The 19,878-nt window shown below is 34.2% G+C and overlaps 3 protein-coding genes across 4 annotated transcripts; 2 read left to right on the top strand and 1 right to left on the bottom strand.

Annotated features, from left to right (window-relative positions):
* The first annotated feature begins 388 nt into the window (after nt 1–388).
* LOC102585417 (putative serine/threonine-protein kinase haspin homolog) lies at nt 389–6,700 on the top strand. The gene is made up of 15 exons (XM_006358479.2): nt 389–552; nt 642–777; nt 869–958; nt 2,002–2,089; nt 2,234–2,829; nt 3,472–3,595; nt 3,783–3,892; nt 4,279–4,390; nt 4,568–4,660; nt 4,742–4,803; nt 4,896–5,026; nt 5,114–5,184; nt 5,265–5,317; nt 5,944–6,010; nt 6,394–6,700. Exons 1-15 carry the CDS (start codon nt 537–539, stop codon nt 6,517–6,519), a joined length of 1,875 nt encoding a protein of 624 aa, XP_006358541.1. The 5' UTR covers nt 389–536; the 3' UTR covers nt 6,520–6,700.
* Nucleotides 6,701–10,180: 3,480 nt separating this feature from the next.
* LOC102585087 (uncharacterized) lies at nt 10,181–12,277 on the top strand. The gene is made up of 4 exons (NM_001288560.1): nt 10,181–10,262; nt 10,971–11,681; nt 11,763–11,886; nt 12,091–12,277. Exons 1-4 carry the CDS (start codon nt 10,181–10,183, stop codon nt 12,275–12,277), a joined length of 1,104 nt encoding a protein of 367 aa, NP_001275489.1.
* Nucleotides 12,278–13,650: 1,373 nt separating this feature from the next.
* LOC102584548 (myosin-11-like) lies at nt 13,651–17,331 on the bottom strand. Of its 2 annotated transcripts, XM_006358477.2 has the most exons (6): nt 17,223–17,331; nt 16,354–16,601; nt 16,093–16,200; nt 14,331–14,792; nt 14,139–14,240; nt 13,651–14,054 (listed from the first exon to the last, which is right to left on the bottom strand). In XM_006358477.2, exons 2-6 carry the CDS (start codon nt 16,528–16,530, stop codon nt 13,890–13,892), a joined length of 1,014 nt encoding a protein of 337 aa, XP_006358539.1. In that variant the 5' UTR covers nt 16,531–16,601; nt 17,223–17,331; the 3' UTR covers nt 13,651–13,889. The 2 variants fall into 2 exon arrangements, with proteins under 2 accessions (XP_006358539.1, XP_006358538.1); XM_006358476.2 differs by lacking the exon at nt 17,223–17,331 and having other exon boundaries at nt 16,354–16,850.
* Nucleotides 17,332–19,878: the final 2,547 nt, after the last annotated feature.

The raw sequence follows: 19,878 nt of genomic DNA, 5'->3' as shown, positions 1-19,878 counted from the left end.
ATATACAAATATTTTTGTCAACGATTTATACAAACGAGAGGCTAACAACAATTTATACAAATGGCTTGCCAGCGAATTTATACAAATTTGAAGAGGAGCCAACGAATTATACAATTGCTTCTTTTTGTATATATGTATAGCGAAATAGACAGCTTTCAATTGTATATGTATAGCGAATTATACATATATATGTTTGCTATGAAGCGCAATTATGCAAACTTTGCTATAACATACAAATATGATTTTTTTGTTTGCTATATGTGAAAGTTGCTCTATTATAATTAGGGAAACTATTAATTAAGATGAGCCCATTGGCCTCTTTGTCAAACCCAAACCCATTAGTCTATATATATGATGAGCCCATTAGTCTCTTTGTCAAACCCAAACCCGAAGGTTGTTTCTCTTCCCGCTCAATCGCCCAACTTTCAAATTTCTGCACACTTTTTATATTTCCCAGAAATTTCTGCTTACTTAGAACAGCAGTGACAAGACATTTGCAACGTTACAATTGTAAGCTTCAAAATTGGCATATCATCATGACTTCACGATCAGGTATAGGGCAAAAATCTCTTCGTTCTACAATTAATTTCTCATCAAGATTCGGTTCTTAGGGTACTAATACGGTGGAATTTGAAACGCAGTTGATTTGTGGGCAGAACTCATAGCTGCTGAACAAGAACACTTTGATCGTCCCTCTCAACAAATTCAAGAACCAAATATTGCTGTTGTATATCGGCGGCAAAAGCCCCATAGTATTACCCCAAAAGATGCCGAAGGGTTCTCTATTTTTCCCATTCTCAAGAATTCTGTTTTGTTGGTTTGGTGGTTCGTTGAAGGTTTTGAACTTCTTACTTTGATTTGTTTTCAGGAGGCAATCGACTTCGAATTCGGGTAATGAAAATCGACTGAGTTTTCTACCTGTTAAACGAATCAGTTGGAATCGTTCCCTTTCCACCAGGTTTTGTCTTTTGCCCTAATTTATATTTGTCCCTCTAAATTTCTCGTTGACAACCCTTCTTTTACAAAATTGGTATCAAGATCAGTCTTATTGGATATACTTAAAAGGATTATGTCTGTAGTGGATAGGGATGCTGTTGACTTGCATGCTAAGCTTATCAAGATAATTGTATCCATTCAGGCAAAAGTTTTCTTGATTTTCTTGTGACTAATTTATTACAATTTTTAATACATTAATTAGCTCACCTATTCAAACAATGATATTCTATAATTTCTTAATTAAAGGGAAGCTACAAAAAAGTAAATCCACCGATTAATGCCAGAAGTATTAAGATCAAGGTTAATACTCTAATAAGAAAACCAACAAAAGGAAGAAGAATGTGTAAAATCATTTGTAGCTATGTCAGCAAGGTTCTCAAATAAGGATGCTTATGCACTGTGGCCCTATATAGTGTTTTACATACATATAACTTATCCCCTCCTAAGAAGGTGCTAGTCTTTCCAGTTGCTGCAAAACTCACTATCAGCTGATTTGTTATGAGCAATTTTCTTTAACTTTTTGATCAATGTAAATAATCTAGTGTCCACTAAGCTTCTGAGTTTCTAAATCTTATCATGTTTTTGTGTAATATGACGACAAACAATCAGAACTTTTGAGAAATGTTTCCTGTATGAAGCTAAAGGCTGTGTAAGTTTCATATATTATTTTAGCAGAGCCCTTGCCTCCAGCATAGTGTCCAGGCAACTAGAAAATGTATAATATATCTTTAATGTTCTTTTTATGTAGTGATAAAGCTTTTCTGATAGGCTAATTCAACTAGAAACGAGCTCTTTCATAATTGAGACTTCAATAGGTGTTTGAGAATGGGATTCTAGAAGATGTAAGCTCACTGGCAGAAACATATTGCCAGAACAATACAAAGTTACCTAAACAAGATGTTTTTGTCTCTTGCAAAGAGAAGTTGTTGTAACTCCCGTTAGCTATTCTCATTACTTCCACTTTGTCTTTCGTAACAAGAGTTTTTCCCTTTATTTTGTTGACAGGGGGAGAACCAGTATTGCTGCTGTATGTGCCGAAATACATCCTCAACAAAGGAAGCCTGGTCGAAAAGCAAAACCACCTCTTCCAAGGGTAATTTGTTTAAAGACTTTCCAAACTCTCACAAATCCATGTTTTACTTTTTTTTTTTTTTTTTCCAAAGGCATCAGCTAGCTAATATTTTGATTATCATAAAAAATTACATGTCTGGTATTTCTAATTCTTCATACTTTGTAGGGTAAAAAGGTTGAAGCTCCGAACTATGATAAGGAGCGAGCATATTTTCAAGAAGTTGATGATTTTGAACTAATGGTGGAAAGCCCCTCCCCAAACAAATGCAGTACATGGACTGTGGGCATCCAAACTGATGACGTCGTTATATCACGCCTGTCCTCAGTACTACAGAAATGGTTGATTTCTAAGAAACTTAACGATTCCTATGCACCTCCCGCTTCATTATCGAAGATATTAGAAACCCCAGCCTCACGCAAAGAATCTGCTATCAGATTTATTTATGGATCCTCAACTGCGAAAACCCCAGAAAAAACATCATTGCGAATTCCCTCTGGTTTGTACTCCAGCCAGAATAAACGCATTGGTTTTACAAATGAAGATGTGTCCAGAGAGCAGCCTTTATCAGAAAAATGCATTGGAGAAATATGTCCCATGGATGAGGAAGGTTGCGAAGATATCGATGTAGCTGTTAGTAAACTTTCTCTGACTTCCAGGCCTTCTTCAGTGGATGGTCACACTTGGGATCCATTTTTGGCTCTATTGGCAGCATGTGGACAGTCTGCCCCTTTAACATTATTGGAGATATTATCAAAGTATTGGTGCGGCTCCTATGACCCTTCCACTTCTGTTCTACTTTGTATAATCGAGTATCATCTTAGTCATATCTTTCTTCTTAGTCGAACTTTTACTGTCTTTTTGGTACTTGTGGAGCAGTGAGGTTAACTGAATTTTTTGTTTTAGCTGATACAATGATCACCAATACTGTTAACTCTTCCTTTTGAAAAACTTTAACCAGGAATTACACAAATAATTTATAGTAGCAAGAATGATGTTGTCACCTTGGTACTCTTAAGAATGCAAATCTGCCTGAGGCTGCTTAATCCTAAACCTCCTTTTTTTATTCCTTTGGTAAGAATGCTCTTGAAATCGTGCTTTTGAACCATGTACACAAGACAGATGAATATTGACGTGGATTCCCTTGACTGTACCTTTTTAGTTTAGTATTATTAGGAACTCATGTACTTAGGGCTCTCTTTTGGTGCGCATGATCCTTAGCTTTGAACTACATCTGAATGGTTGTTTAGTTAATACTTGGTAAAAGTTGACCTTATCAATCAGTATCCATTCACTTTCACGAAAAAATCAATTTCATATTTTTGTTGGCAGTAGACTTAATTCAGTCTGATCTTGCTCTTAATCTTAACTTCTCAAAGCATCTAATTTTGCAAAATTGTACTCAGTGAGACGCAAACAATTGCCAAGGTTGGAGAAGGCACATTTGGGGAGGCATTTAAGGTTGGCGAAAATGTCTGCAAAATTGTCCCATTCGATGGAGATTTCCGAGTAAATGGAGAATTACAAAAGGTATCCAGTTCAATTATATTTCTTGTGCAATTGAATAGGCTCCAATTCCATTAAATTGAAATATGACCTAAGTAACTTGCATCAGCAAACTTAAGTTAGTGTAGTGGATGATCATAGGATCAACAACTGATCTTCTGAAAATATTTAAGTCACTCTGATTTGGAATCTGTGTACTGATACATTTCAGAAATCAGAAGAGCTACTTGAGGAAGTCATACTCTCTGGCACCCTTAATAGCTTAAGAGCTCATGAGGGTCATCTCCTGAACTCCTGTTCCACCTTTATACAGACAATGGAGTAAGTTTCACATATTAGTCTTGAAGCAAATTTGCAACTTTTTGGTCTTCTTCTGAACCTCTGTTTCAAGACAAAAGCTATGTTTAGGAACGTCTAAAGGTCTTATCTGATCAATCTTCCTGTTTGGTTTAAACTTATGTGTAACCTCAGAATCTGTTCATGTGAACTACTACCTCAGCTACCTAATGAGAAATGGTTTTGTAGAAACCTTATCAGTAATAAGTCTTGAAATAGGCATCCTTGTATAACTGTCACCTCTAATGACTGATGAAATTGAAGCTTCTCCTGCATGCTGTTATTTGCACTCTCCATTGTATACTATTTCTTAGAATAAGATAAAACTAATCGTTGACCACTTATGTACAATTGGTTTTACCTGTCTGCAGCATGAGGGTGTGCCAAGGCCATTATGATGCATCCCTATTAAAAGCATGGGAAGACTGGGATGGGAAGCATGGTTCAGAAAATGACCATCCTAAGGAATTTCCAGAAAAGCAGGTTCCTAGCAAAGCAAATTTACTTCTTTTTTCCTAATTGCCAATAGTTGCCTCCCATTATTCATCTGTTGTTTGAGTGGATCTTGTGTGTAGATAGATTGGTACTTTTGTTGCAGCTAGAGGAAATTACTTAGAGAATTTTTAAGTGTCACTGACTAAACCATTACATACCTTCTAGTGCTATGTTGTGTTCGTTCAAGAACATGGAGGAAAAGATCTTGAAAGTTTTGTGCTGTTAAACTTTGACGAAGCCAGGAGTTTATTGTCCCAGGCAAGTGATTTAATATTTTTCTTTTGGCATTGTCAACCTAATATCTCATTCATTATCTTGACTGCAAAATCTGAATTCCAGGTAACTCTTGCTTTGGCTGTATCTGAGGCTGCATATGAATTTGAGCATCGCGATTTGCACTGGTTCGTTTTTCCATGCAATGATTTGTTTCAACTTTTTTTACAATCTAGAGTGGGACAATGCTTTTCTGTGCGTAACAATTTTCCTATCACAGGGGAAATATTCTACTAAGTCGGAAAGGGTTAGATACAGTGCAATTTACTATTGAGGGAAATGAAATACACGTCAGAACATATGGATTATTGGTTTCAATAATTGACTTCACTCTTTCAAGGATAAATACAGGTGTTCACCCTTTCTGTTTCTCCCTTCACAATCCTGTACTTGAATTGATTTGAGATTCTTATCCCTGTAAATACATACTGATCACAGGCGAAGACATACTTTTTCTGGACCTGTCATCAGACCCCGAACTCTTTGAAGGTCCAAAAGGAGATAAACAGGTATGAAGCCAAAGGAGTCCCATGTATCTCAGGTGTTTTGGTACATATTTGTATTTCATAGTTTTTTGGCATGTTTGCAGTCTGATACATACAGGAAAATGAGAGATGTCACAGGCGAATTTTGGGAAGGAAGGTATACATACTAGCCTCTTCACTTGCAAGTAACAAATTGTTTCAGAGGTAGCAAATTGCCTTTGGCTTATCACAATAGTGTATTTTCTTCCATTTTGAAGTTTATGATTTCCACATATATTGTGGATTCTTCAAACTGTGTTCGGACGTTGGATGTTTGGAATTCACCACTAAATTAACATCCTATTTTGTGTAACCTGCTATCAGAGAATTTGAATTGAACCAAAATTACAACGGTGTAAGTTCTTTTGTCTCTGTAATCAGCTAGCTTTTGCTATGACCACTGGCACACACTAAAGGTGTCCGATTTTCTAAATTACGGAAAGTTGGAAACCATCAGCACGGAAGGTTTCCTGTTTAATGGTGTTTCATGTCTTACTATCCATGGAATTTCTGGTCTCATGCTTGTTTTTGTCATAACACTGTGGTCTGTTTTTTTGTTATAACACTGATAAATGAAGTAGCTTTTCATTATGGTGTGGCTGAATTTTAGACCTCTAAGCTCTCTAGCAGCTAAGAAGTATCTTTGTCATGCAAAATCACGAAGGCTGTAGTGACTGGATTATTTGTCTATGGATACTGACCTTTTTGCTTTTTATTTATTTATTTATTTATTTGTGGCGACAGTTTTCCCAAGACAAATGTGCTATGGCTACAATACTTGGTTGACATACTGCTGCTAAAGAAATCATACGTGAGTATTCTACAGCAACGTTGATTCCATATTATCCGTTTATACCACCTCATTGAAACTGTATAGTATTATGGATGGGGTATGTCCTCATTCTATGCAATTGGCTTTCTGTTCCTAATATATGCTTGCTATGTTTGGCTGCTATATGTGCGTGTAGTTGCTGCAATTTCAGCTGCATGCAGTTTGACATTCTATTAGTTGATTTTGACCATGTAGTTCTGTCCTCTTCAAAACAGAAAAATGAAAAACAAAATCAAACAAATTGGTCAATCTCCTTCTATTACTATCATTGTCTGATAGTCTGATACCTGATAATTGGGGATTCAAATCAAGCTCATAAAATATTCTTTTTGGTTCAAAGTTAAGTGGCCTAGCTGTTGCAGGAAAGGAGCTCCAAAGATGAGAGGGAGCTACGTTCTCTGAAAAAGCGTCTGAATAGCTATGGTTCCGCAAGAGAAGCAACATCGGATGTTTTCTTTTCTGACTTAATCATTAACCTCCAGCATTGATTGGCAAAAATCCCTCAAGAAACTAAGATATTTGCTGTGACTATGCTATTCTTCCAGGAATCTGAAAGTGCACTTCCTATATGAGGTTTTTGTATCAAGAAACCAACTTGGTTTCCCATGACAAAGCACTAGAAACAGGAATGTCGCTTCCTTTCCTTTACTTCTTGTCTTCATTTTATTTAATCATATTTTGGATTATAAATGTAATGTTATATGTGTGCTTGCCAAATTTGGCAAACTATCTAAACGTTGATGGCATAGTTATCTGTCTAGACACTATTGTTATCAAAAGAAGAAAAACCATTTCCCTTTAGCATCTGCAGTGACCAGCCAAACATCAACTGTACTAAATGATCAACTTAGTAACCTTTCTATCCACTAAACCATAAACTCCTCGTGCTGTGTTCCAGAAGAAGTGGACATACAGCTCATGTAGTCGTAGACAATGCCCATCATCTTTTCCCCCAAAACTTTAGTGGTTCTAACATATATTTTATTAATGCCTGTGTGCTTGATGCTACAACTTGACAAGAAATCTATTGTAATTCTTCTCTTTATGCCAAATTGTATCAGCAGTCACAAAGTTCAAACTTGAACTTTATAATTCACTAACAATTTTATAACTGCACACTTATCTTGACTTTACCCTTATCTATAACACAAACACTTATCTCGAAATTTTCTTTAATTGACTATAACACTTGTGCCGATCTATTGGTTACAATATCAAATTGGAAAGCAATACAAAGAAAAAGCAAGTAGAATGTTGTATTGGTTGTTGCTTTATATCTTTCCTTTTTGTAAAAAGATTGAACAGAGAAATTTGTTTATTGAATTTAGATGGGCTGATCAAATCTTTTCAGCTGTCGGATGACTCAGATTTAATGGATTACAAATTAGTTCACATGGCAATGGATCCCTTTGATTTGACATAATACATTTTAAAGTTTTCTATGCAAAATTCATAATTTAATATCCAAACAACTTGAGCAAAAAGAGAAGCCGAACCTTTGTTGATGATGGTTGCATGATCATAAAGCATCTTCTTCTTTTTTTTTGTTAAAGGAGACCCAACCCAGCACATGTATTTCTGGACTATAAATTATAGTCCAATGAACCTAAAGCAAATGCACTAATTCTTGATTATCATATTTTATTTCTTTCACATACGCATAAAAAATTAATTAATTAATATATAGGAGGAGAGAATGACCTTATAATTGTTTGATGCTCTTAAGCCTGCCTCATGCTATAGCTAATTTTGAACTTTCACTTTTCCCCTATAGAATTAGTAGGATGAAAACGAGATCCAAGTGGTCCAAAATTGACTTTGGTTCGCCAAAAGGCCTCATCTCTAAAAGCCTAGTTGGCGAGGTCTCGCGGTAGGGTTCCAATCCTCGCTTTGTTAGTGGTGGAAATTTTTTGATCAGGGATCAGTTCCTCTATTAAAGTAGGTCCCCAATGCCTAACTTCTCTTACTTTCGATGCTTATCTACAACTATAAAGAGGTAATCCTAACTTCGGTCATTAGTCTTTTATATAACATGATGCTGACCAACTAAGGGTGCCGCGAGATGGTTCACATTTCATCATTTTTAATTTTAAAAAAATCAGGTTGAAACTTGGGAAATATGCATAAAACTTTTTGGTGATGACTGATGAGTGTTTTACCCCTTTAGTGGTAATGTCCTACACGAATCTAAATTAATGGGGTCAATAAGCTTCGGATAATGCATATACATGATTAAACCAAAAAAAAATATAAGATGGTGCTGCTATTAATGTGTGGATAAATGTTTAATAAGTAACTGTATATGAGGAGAAATTGAAAAACATAGTCGTTTGCTTTGCCAAGAAAAGGAGTAACAGATAAAAAGGCAAACAGAAAGTGTCAGCAGCTCCACTTCCTCCAAAACATAAATCTGATATTATCTTTGACCATTTTAAAATTAAAATAAAATTGACATTTCATAGCCACCTCTTTTTGTTTTTTTATTTGCATGTAATTTAACTTTTCCTTTTGCAAAGCAGAATGTGGATTTTGAGGTGATCAAAATGAATCTGGACAGGGGCATCCCACGATACTATCGTACATAGCCTCCTTTGTGTAGGCTTGGACTACAGTTTATCCTAACTTGCTTCTTGTTTTTGTTAACGACCAAGATAACTTCAAGGGGTATTCAAGTACATTTTAAAATATAATATGCTAATATCGTGTTGAAAAATAATATAAAATAAACATGAATCCGACACTAGGATTTAAGGGTGTGGCCTAGTGATGATCAATAAAATACTTAAGAATCATGAGGTTTCATATCAAATGAAATTAGTTGACATGTGTACGACTACTACGACTTTCAAGTAAAAGAGGAGAAGGTATCAATAGGAGCAAATTCATGCTTATATTACTCACTATTTTTGTCCTAAATTAAAATGAATTTGAAAGAGTAAAGTTTAGTCCTAACGTTTGGATTTAATTCCAAGATGAGAAAATTGATTACACTCTACCCCTTGGTTCTTGGTTTTATCACTCCCTCAATACCAAATGATTGTCCAAATTAAGTTGTTGTTTTACTTTCTAAAAGAGAAACTTTAATTACCCAAAAAAGTATTTTGTCGTCCCCCACTTTTATTTTAAATTTTAAACTATGTTAAAAATCCTTCCTAGATTCAAATATATCTTCCCTTTCAGTCCCATTTCCTTTTTTGTATCTATATCCTACCACTTTGTCACCTTTCCCAACAGTTACAATTACATTCTAAACTTAGCATTAATTAACTTTCCAGTTTTTAAACTTTTATATATAAATTAAATATATAGTTTCAACCTAACTAATATAAAGTTATTGTCATATAATCAAGATATCATTGATTTGAACTATAGAAATACGTCGAATAAAAATACAGTAATAGATCATTGTGTCCAGACCTCTATACAAAATAAATGATGCAGTGAATCTGGGGAGAAAGAGTGTGAGTTGCATCAAATTAGAATATCGTGTATCTCCTGGTCTCATTCACTCCCATCCATTTCTAAATACTCTAAAGCATGGCTCCACCGACCACTGTCAAGGACCCTCTACCCCACCCCACCCCTTTTTCTTTTATATATATATAATATTCCACATAATAAAATTTTATGATCAATTTGTCCGCATCTCAATTATTCTATCGTTACAAAAACAAAATGAGGCAACATAATGATCCTTTGCCCCATTCAAAGATAAGGTTTCCACCCTTTGCTTTCAACATGCATGTAGCATTTGTCTGCAATTTGCCAAGTGTTACTTTTTTTGTTTTAGTATGAACTCAATCTTTCAGAAATTTGAAAAATAATTTATGCTTTACCATAGTAGAGAAGCAAAAAAACAATTTTCAATATTTTCTTCAGCACAAAGTAAACACTTTTTTTTTTCTTCCTATGTTATTATGACATATACACTAGAAAGTTAATATATATTCGTTTCTTTTTAACTTTTATGTCCTACCCCACCATTGTCTATCTCCTACTCATACCTTTTTTTTTCTGCCCCTTTCTCCCTTTTGCTATTTAAATGGCACAACTTTTTTCATTCTATGTTTAAAGAAGCACATTATATACTTAATTCCTATTATAGTTCTATTGGAGTCTCTTTCGCAAGTAACAACACATTGAAGAAAAATGCCCAACACTATAATGACTAGAGGAGCTTCAAAATTCATCTTCTTATTCTTCTTGTTTATTCTTCTTGCCTGCATTTCTGGTAAGTGTAGTTTATTTTTATTTTTTGAGTATTTCTTTATGAATGGGGTTTAAATGTTGGTTAAAAGCAAAATTCTTGTTTTTACTGATTTTTTTAATTATGTGACTACTGTTTTCTTTGTCCAAGTTTAAGATTTGGAATTTGTAGTGTGTTACTGTTTAGTGTTCCTATATTTTACAAGAATGGGGTCTGGATGTTGGTTAAGCTCAAGTTTCTTGATTTTTGCTGCTGTTTATATTCAAGATTCTGAAATGCATTTTCCCCATTTTAGCTCTATCATTTTTAGACTAGATCTTTTCCCCCCAGAAAAGATTTGTTTTTTTCCTGTTTTTCAATAGAATCCCTAAGCCCTAAGTTTTCAATATTTGTGTGGAAAGGTGACCTTAGTGACTTTGATAAAATGGAGCAAATGGTTTATTTGAGCTTAGTTTATATCATTCACTAGGATGGTAAAGCAAAGCCTATGCTAGAGATAAGACTGTCATCTTATTCTAGAAATGTTCAGCAAAAAAAGATGAAGAACTGGGATGGGATTTATCATCAGAAAAGACGTTTACGGTCAACTGAGTATGCTAGATTTACCATGTCCACTTGAAAAACGGAGCTGCATTGGTTGAGATTTGATGTTATAAGAGTTGAGAAACGTTTAAGTTAAAATATGGCAAAACAAGTTGCAGCAAGTTAAAAATCTAATAATGTTCTTTGCAGGATTATCCCCAGCTAAAAGAATTGAGCACAGAGAGCTTGAAAGGGAAAAGGAACAAAAACATCATATGTTCGGGAAAGGACTGCTTGAGTTGTTACCCATTAGAGCAATTAAACATGACTTGATGGATCCACCAGCAACAACTGGATTTCCTACAACCCCTATTGTAAATCCTGTCACAACTCCATCTAATATGCCTCCAGATAACTCAGCTCCAACAGTTGTTACTGTCCCGTCCACAAATCCTAACCTTGGAATTCCAAATTTTGGGTCTATACCTCCAGCAGCTCCTTCTACGACCCCTGTGACTGACCCGAACCCCAATCCTCCGGTACCACTAACTAATCCAGTTACCACCCCCAGCACAAGTACACCCGTAAGTAATCCTGTAACAACGAACCCAAATCCTGTAGGGGGTGTCCCTGCCACCACCCCGGTAACGCCTCCTGCAACCACAAATGCTCCTGCTACTGGAGGGCAGAGCTGGTGTGTTGCAAAGAATGGAGCTGGAGAAACTTCACTTCAGTCGGCGCTTGATTATGCTTGTGGGATGGGAGCAGATTGCTCAGCCATCCAGCAGGGTGGAAGTTGTTATAATCCCAATAGTCTTCCAGGTCATGCATCCTATGCCTTCAATAGCTACTTTCAAAAGAATCCAGCACAAACGAGCTGTGATTTTGGGGGTGCTGCCATGATAACCAACTCAAACCCAAGTAAGCAAAGAAGGATTCTTTATTGACCTACCTTGCCGTTATAAACCAGCATCTTATTGTTTTCTGATCCTTTACATGCAGGCACTGGCTCTTGTGTTTTCCCTGCATCGGGGTCTTCTTTGTCATCGCCTGCAACAACTACCACGCCAATGTCTGGAACTCCAGCTCCAACAACATCCTCATCAACAGGTGCAGCAATACCAGGGTAAGGGGAATTTTCATTCTCTCCATCAATCTAATAATACCCTCTTCGTTGCATTTCCTGTGGTCATGTGTTTCTAGGCAAGGAGTTAAAGAAATGAAAAAAGACCTGCGTATAGAAACGTGTCTTTCTTTTTGAATTGTCATATAAAATGGATGAAGTAATCGATATGCTTTTCACTAACTTTGTGAACTGTAATTTTCGCAGCTTAGCACCTCCAACAGTGACGAATGGTAACGACTCTGGTTTTGGAACGATGCCCTCGGGGATCGGTGATAGTATTCCTCCGACTACTACTACCTCACTGTCCATGTCAAATGAATTGCAACCCCTAGTTGGCTGCATCGTTCTAGTCGCCTCCCTTGCGACTAGTAAGCTGGTCTTGGAGTTTTGAGGAAAAGAGGAGCTCAATTGTCAAGTGAGAAACTGGATTTTCGGTTTCAAAACAATGTACAGTTCTCGTGGCGGAAAAAATGGAAGCAGTTAGGAGTATTCTCAGAGGTTTAGACATTACACACCTATACACTGCTTTAGTATAGTTGATATATCCTTCATATCCACTACCTAGATGTAAAATTCATATATTAATTTTAGAGGCCATTATCTATATCTATCACTTTGAAGTAGTAATTCTTAATTATCCCATATATGTTCAATTGGCCTGATGTTACACTGCTATATTATATATTTCCCTGCTTATGAAGGATCTTAGATCTCATATCATCAGTTGTAGCTGGTTATTACTTACTATAAATAGACTTAGGTCTATGTTTCCAATTAAATTAAGGTTTGATATGTTGGATAAATATAGATAGTCTGGAGACAGATTTAATTGTCTTATTCATTGTTTGGTTAGTAATTATGAGATAAGTTATATCAAGATTAGTAATTACTACCTGAAGAAACATTGAAAAATGACAAAGCTACTTCTGTTCAATTTTAATTTTTTTTCTAAATAAGGTAGAGGTATTTTTGTAATCAAACAATTTCTTCTCAGAAATAATATATAATTAATCTGAGCATTACTTTTTTTCAAATCAAACGACCCCTAAATGCATTAAACCATTTTTTTATATGCATGCCCTCTGTTCCTTCATAGGAATTAAGTTGGGTACAGCCATGTAGAACAAAGTCAAAAGCATTTTACAGCCATCAACATCAAAAGAAAAGAAGAGGAATTTTTAAAATAACATGAAAGGGGCTGACGATGCCCTATTTTTCTATATTTATTTCAGAGTGGTGTATTGATGGTCACTTTAAGTTGATTAATCAATGAGCGCCATGCACTAGCGCAATTACGTGTTTCTTCAACGCCCTACATGATTAATAAACAATAATTTAGATTTATAATTTCTATACTCCCTCTTCTCCCATATAAAAAGTAAAGGCATTATTGGATGGATCATAACCTTAAAAAAAAATATTAAAGCCATTAATCAAAGGGTAATTTGTCAATATTACCTTACCAATCCTAATGAGGTAACAAACCTCAATTCACCAACAAGCATGAAGTAAATAAGATTTTAAAAAAATTAAGAATCTTGTGATCACCACAAAGTTAGAAATACACGCTATGATGATCTTAGGTGGCTTAGATCAGCATACAAAAAATTAAACTAATTAAAGAAAATATTCGTGTTTAGTCTAGTAATCCTAGGTAGTAGAAAATTATCTTTAAAAGGCTACGATAAAATCAGAAAACTAGGCTTCCTCACTAGGACAAGAAAACAATGCAACTGGGCCCTTCAGATTGGAGTTTCAACGATACATTTTGAAAACATGATTACATAACGTTAAGTTAAAACGCATGTATATATATCTAATAATTGAACATCGAGATGATGGATTCAGTTGTGATGCCCGTACAAAAAGATAGGCCCCCATATAGTATGATTAACATTCTAATATATGAAACAGTAGCTCTACAGCTTTTCCTAATCTCTCTTCCAAGTTGTAACTAGCTACACTTCTCCTTTTTACATTGTCAACTATACTAATGGTAAGTATTACCGCTTAGAAAAGAGGACTAACATCAACATCGACATTGAAACGACAACCTTGAATCCTGAGGTATCCCAGAAGTTCTGATTATTGTTGTTTGAAGTTCCGACTTGCTTAGTTGATAATTGGTCTCTCAGTTCCTTAATAGCTTTGTCACGTCGTTCCCCCATCTGCAATTTATGTTTGCATGAATGGCATTAGGTTTACTGTATCATGCATAATTTCATTAAGGTAGTAGTAAAGAGTAGAATTACCCTTTGAAGCTTGCGAGTTTGAGTTCGAGTCTCTTGGAGACAGAATTCCAACTTCATAATCCTCTTTTTCAACTCTTGATCAGCCCTACGATGCTTTTCTAACTGTCCAGAAAAGAGGTTGAAAATCATGAGGAAAAATCACTCATTAAGTATCATAGAATATAGAGAGTGATGGGAAAGTATGTACCATACCTGAGATTCCAACTCCTTGGTTTTTAGCTTCCAGTGGGCAGACATGATCCTGATTTCGTCCCTGAGTTTGGCAAGTTCTTCATCTTTGTTAGTCAACAGCTTGTTCATCTTCTCAATGTTCTTTGGAGAGACCTCATCTAAGACCTTCCTCAGTTCACAATCTGTGTTTGCCCCAGATTTTGCTAATGCTTGCATGATATCATGCTCGATTCTCACTACTTCATCTTTCAATTGCCTTTGGGATGATTCTCTTGCTTGAAGATCCTTCTGCAAAAGATCTAATTGCTCACCAAGTTTATTTACACGAACTTCATGTTCCTTCAGTGAACTGTTTTTCTCATCCAACTCTTTCAAAAGCACCAAACACTGAAGCTGTGCAGATTCAGCTGATGCAGCACTTGCATCTGCAGTTGCTTGAGTAGCAGAGAGTTGTGATTTGAGGTCATCCAACTGCTTGACATACTGAATCACATTCAGACCAGATGTTATTAAAATGCATACCAATATCCTAGGAAACCATTCTTACTGTAATGATGCATGATTAAAGATAATAAAGGAAAAAATCACACACAAGTGAACAATTAGTATCTTAAATTAGCCAGATGAGAAGATATTTTCTACAAAATAGAAGACTTTCCAATTCAATCTTAAAAATGCAAAAAATAAGTGAAGGGTCTAAAAGGAATTGGATTAATAAGGGATACTGTATTATTATTCAGATTTGGAGTTTGTCACTTTTTCAGTCAAACTTTGGGAGTTTAAGTACTGCCATTATGTGTTACACACTAATTTCCTTTAAGTTAACTTGAATCTACTTAAAGGGGATGTATCATCATACATTTACCGTTACTAGACATCTTTTTTATCAACTCAAATAACTCATTCCTAACACACCAATATGGTGTCAAAAATATGAATCAACCACAAATATCCAGGTTGTCCCAGTCATATATATATTTAACTTTACCACACATATTTGACTATAAGTCGCCTTGAATTGCTACCTAACATGTTCATTCGAGCACACTTTATTTGAATCGGACAGACACCATGTTATATCCAACTAATCGTTTCTCCAACAATCTGAGGACAAGACTCTCAATGCCAGAATATTCAGAGTTGGAGCAATGATATATGCCTCAATATCAAAGGCATCTCAAGATAGATAATACCAAGAGAACTTGACTCTCACAAAAGACAGTTTTAGCACTACCTTGAAAAATCCTCAATCATATGGCATCATGTCAATCCTAAAACTAATATATATATTATTTAATTATAAATGCACAACAAAGGGGCAGAAAAACCAAGTGCTACCCATCTAAAAGCAACTAACAAGAGAATCCAAAAAGTAGTTTGATTTATTAAATGGTAAATCATCCAAGATTCCTCTTTATCTCACTAACTCAGCTAAAAGAAACAAAATTTTCGACCTAATTCAAAACACAGACAAAGTTTGTTGGACCACTATACTCAGGTTGAACTACTAGAGACAATAATCTTCTATTAATTCTTCAATCCTCAATACTATTTCTCTATTTCCCAAAAAGGACAAACAAGAAATGCCAGAAAGTAGCCTCAAAAGATATCCATCATAATATGCCTTTCAAGTACCTTTTCTTTTAGTAATTGCAAATTAACCCAAATGCCCCACACGCAAGATCTTGGAGCCCAACTCATCCCTCATCTAAACCCACTAAACTACTCTCCAATCAAACCAAAAATACATAAATTTTCAAGAAATGACACTCATGACAAATACCTTCTCAGTGTTTAAAGCTGAAAATTGAAGCTCTCCATTCTTTTCCTCCAAATTCTTCTGCAATTTGTTTATCTCTTCTTCCATTTTCTTAGCTTTACTCTCTGCATCCTGTAAATAAAAAAACAATAAACACACGATAATCAGACCAAGTCCAAGAATCACCTGACCCACACTTCCACCTGCTTCACATCGGAAAAGACAAAAAGTTTTTTTTTAAAATAAATAAATATCAAACACTCATAAATCAAAACTCAATTTGACCTGTCTGGTTAGGGTTTCACGAACAAAAGACTGTTCTTGATAAGCAAGACGGCTGCGAACCTCCTTGAGCTCCGCCGCAAGCGACACCACGTTTCGCCGGAAATTCTGTTTCTTCTCACTCAGATCCTTCAACAACGGATCCACCACTAAAGTCGACGGCCGTTCTTCCACCGACATCACCGTAAAACTCCAGACAACTACAAATCCAGGATGAACTGTTGTTTCTGCTACTCTATCCGATGATTCACCTGTGAAGCGTATAAATCCCAAAAAGGGAAAAAAAAAACTTAGTTGCTTCTTCCTATGACCTCCGTAATTAAAGCTAACAACCAAGCACACTTTGCATGTGAATACGTAGGGTAGCATTTAAGTCGCTGACCCAAATTTCAGAATTTTCAATTTATTGATAATCCAAGAGCAATAATGGAAACAGAATTATTATAAATGTAAGATAATGCGTTATAATACTTCAAAATTCAAATTTTTTATATGGTTCTTAATATTTCATGAATCAATTTCAATATGGAGAGAGAAAAAAGACAGATCAGTGTTTTGAAAACGAAAGAGAGAGAGAGAGAGGAGCAAGTTGACAGTCAAATGGAGGTTTATTCCACACGACTCTTACACTTCTAAGGAACAATTAAGAAACACGCTTCCCACACAGCTAAAAAAATAGCACTAATCATTTTTACCCATAAACACACACAGAGACAAACATGCATGAACACCTGATCAGGGAAAGAGTAGAAAATCACGAGAAATGCGTTCAAATCTAATTGCAAAGATTTAGAAGAAAAAAAAAACTGATGATGCTAATAACACCAAAAATTTAAAAATATATATATGTATATGTATGATGGGGGATTTACCGGCGACGATTGATCTGAGTTGAAGGATCGGACGGCGGAGGAAGAAATGAGAGGATGAGTGAGGTGATTTTGGGGGCTGGGTGGGTGGGAGAGTTTAATAGAGCAGTGAATAAGCTGAGATTCACTGATATGTCTATTGTCTAAACAAAGACAAATAGAGATGAAGGTGATGTGGAGGTTCGGAATTTGAACTAGAGGTTCGGTTTATCGACTTGACAGATAGTATTCTGGTTTGGAAATAGGTGTAGGTTCGGGTTTTACAAGCCTCGGGTTTTGGGACAAAGGACAAATTTCGAACCTGGACATAAAATGACCTCAGCGCGGCAAATCTGAAATTTTTCATCAAGGGACGAGATCTCTCCACGTGGGGTGAGTTATTTGCAACTGTCAGATTGATCTAAATAATTATTAAAAGAAAAATCTTGATTATTTTCACATGCAATTGGATGTGAAAATAATCAAGTTTATTTAGGAAAATAATTTACATCCTGTCAGAGATTTGTTTGACTATGCTCAAGTAGAGTAAGACAAGAAATCCTGAATTTAGGAAAAAGGAGGAATTAGAAAATAGTCAACATTTGAATGAAGGAATTAATTTATTGGTAAATTTTAAATTAAATACTAACATATTAAAAAGCAAAAATGGAAATGAATTGATTTCACATTATTTACAACAATAAATTATGGACCAATTTAATTTAAATAAAAAAGGCAAAAAAATCATGGAATGTCTTCATCAAGATTAGATAATTAATCATTTGCAGTGAACTTTTCTATGGCAAATGAGTTCCTCTCTTTCTTCTTTACGAAAATATAAATATGTATTTTAAGAAAAAATTATTATTGATCTTTTAATCTTAATAAGATATCTCGTATTTAAGATACTATGAAGTTACCTGGCCATGAACTTTTCTACGGACAAAACTTTATCTTTTTCTTCTTTTTTCATTACAAAAATATATTTTGTTTATATTCCAAGAAAACAAACAATTGTTGATGCATTTTAATGTAAAAATTAAAATATTAAGTGCATATGTTAGATTTATTATATTTATGGTATATTATACCAACATTTTATCTTTTATCATATATTTCGTATCAAATACAATAAATCCTGACTTGTATATTTTATTTTATCTTTTATCAAATATTTCGTGTCTAAACTTAAAAATTATGAGGTTACCTTCATTAAGCAGTACTATATATATATATATATTACCTTCAATATGAAAATTTCTAATACAACTTCAGAACTAATGGGGCATAATATACTATGATGTGCGAGCATTATAAATAAGCATGACTTATATTTTTTGAAAAGATAGACAATAAAGGCATTATGAAATTTTAAAGATATATGATTGCTCCCAGACAAACTAGCATTATAAATATATATTTTTAAAGATATTTTCATCAATATAATAATAAAAAATAATAAGTATTTCATGAAATAATCAAAATATAATTATTTTTTTCAAATACTATCATTATTATTAAAAAAAAACTGAAATTGAATTCATGAATGGTTTATTTAAGATGATTATTAATGTCAATACTGTATATCAGGAAGAGGAAACAAACTCAACTTTCCGTGAATCATGTGTGGCCTTTTCCAACTTACTACGTATTGATTGATTGCCTTATTATTTGTGTCACACGTTAGAGCCATAGGTATACTCATTTTAATTTAATTTGTTAGCTTGTTTAATATTCTATTTATCTCACTATTGACATTAAAAAATGAAACTCGACACAAGAAAGTACTAGGTCAAGCTCGATCGAGCTAATTAAAATGGAGAGAATATAAAATTAATGTCGAAAGTTTAGTATTAATTAGTTTTTTGTTTAAAAAGATTATAGCACATTCAGTTTTTGTCACATACTTGGAACTTGTTTGGCATTGATGCTAAAAAATAGTTTAGTCTTAGAATCACTTATTTAAAGTGACTTTTCAAAAAAGTACTAAAAATAAAAACAATTTGTGTTTGGATTAATTAAAAAAGTGTTTTTCTTAAGCAAAATGTGGTTGGCTGATCTTTTTAAAAAATGTGTTTTTCATAGTCAAATTACAAAAAAAGACAACTATTAATGTACTTCTAATATTAAAATTATTTTATAGAGAGAAACTATTTTAAATATCTATTATAAAAAAATATGTTAATTTTTGTTTTTACTAAATTAAAATGTACATGTTTAAATTTTCAATCAATATTATATCTTTTTGGGGAGGCTGAAATATTTAATTGTTATTTTTTTTCTTTTTTCTAATCTTGTAAAAATATTGTTGGTATATTTTTTTTCTAATTCTGCAAAATAATACGTAAAATAATATATAATATATAAACGTAAAATAAATTATAAAATTTATAATACAAAAATATTTTTTTGTTTCTGCTTCTATGCTTTTTTTTAAGACATAAATTATTAGCTTCTTCCCAATAGCAGAAAATCAACTTCTACTTTCATTTAAAAGCATTTTTATTGATTTGTCAAACACTTAATTTTTTAATAAATATATTATTATTTTTCAAAATAAGTGTTTGTAGCTTTGAAAAATGGAATGAACACATGATTTATACCAGAAGATTTCCAGTAGTTGCTCTAGTGAGATCGAAGTGGTTCAATAATATGGACACAAAACAATAATTTTGTCGTT

Source organism: Solanum tuberosum, unplaced genomic scaffold, assembly GCF_000226075.1.
Source record: "Solanum tuberosum cultivar DM 1-3 516 R44 unplaced genomic scaffold, SolTub_3.0 scf00277, whole genome shotgun sequence".
In the NCBI taxonomy this organism is placed as follows: domain Eukaryota; kingdom Viridiplantae; phylum Streptophyta; class Magnoliopsida; order Solanales; family Solanaceae; genus Solanum; species Solanum tuberosum.
This window is presented reverse-complemented; position numbering and strand designations above follow the sequence as displayed.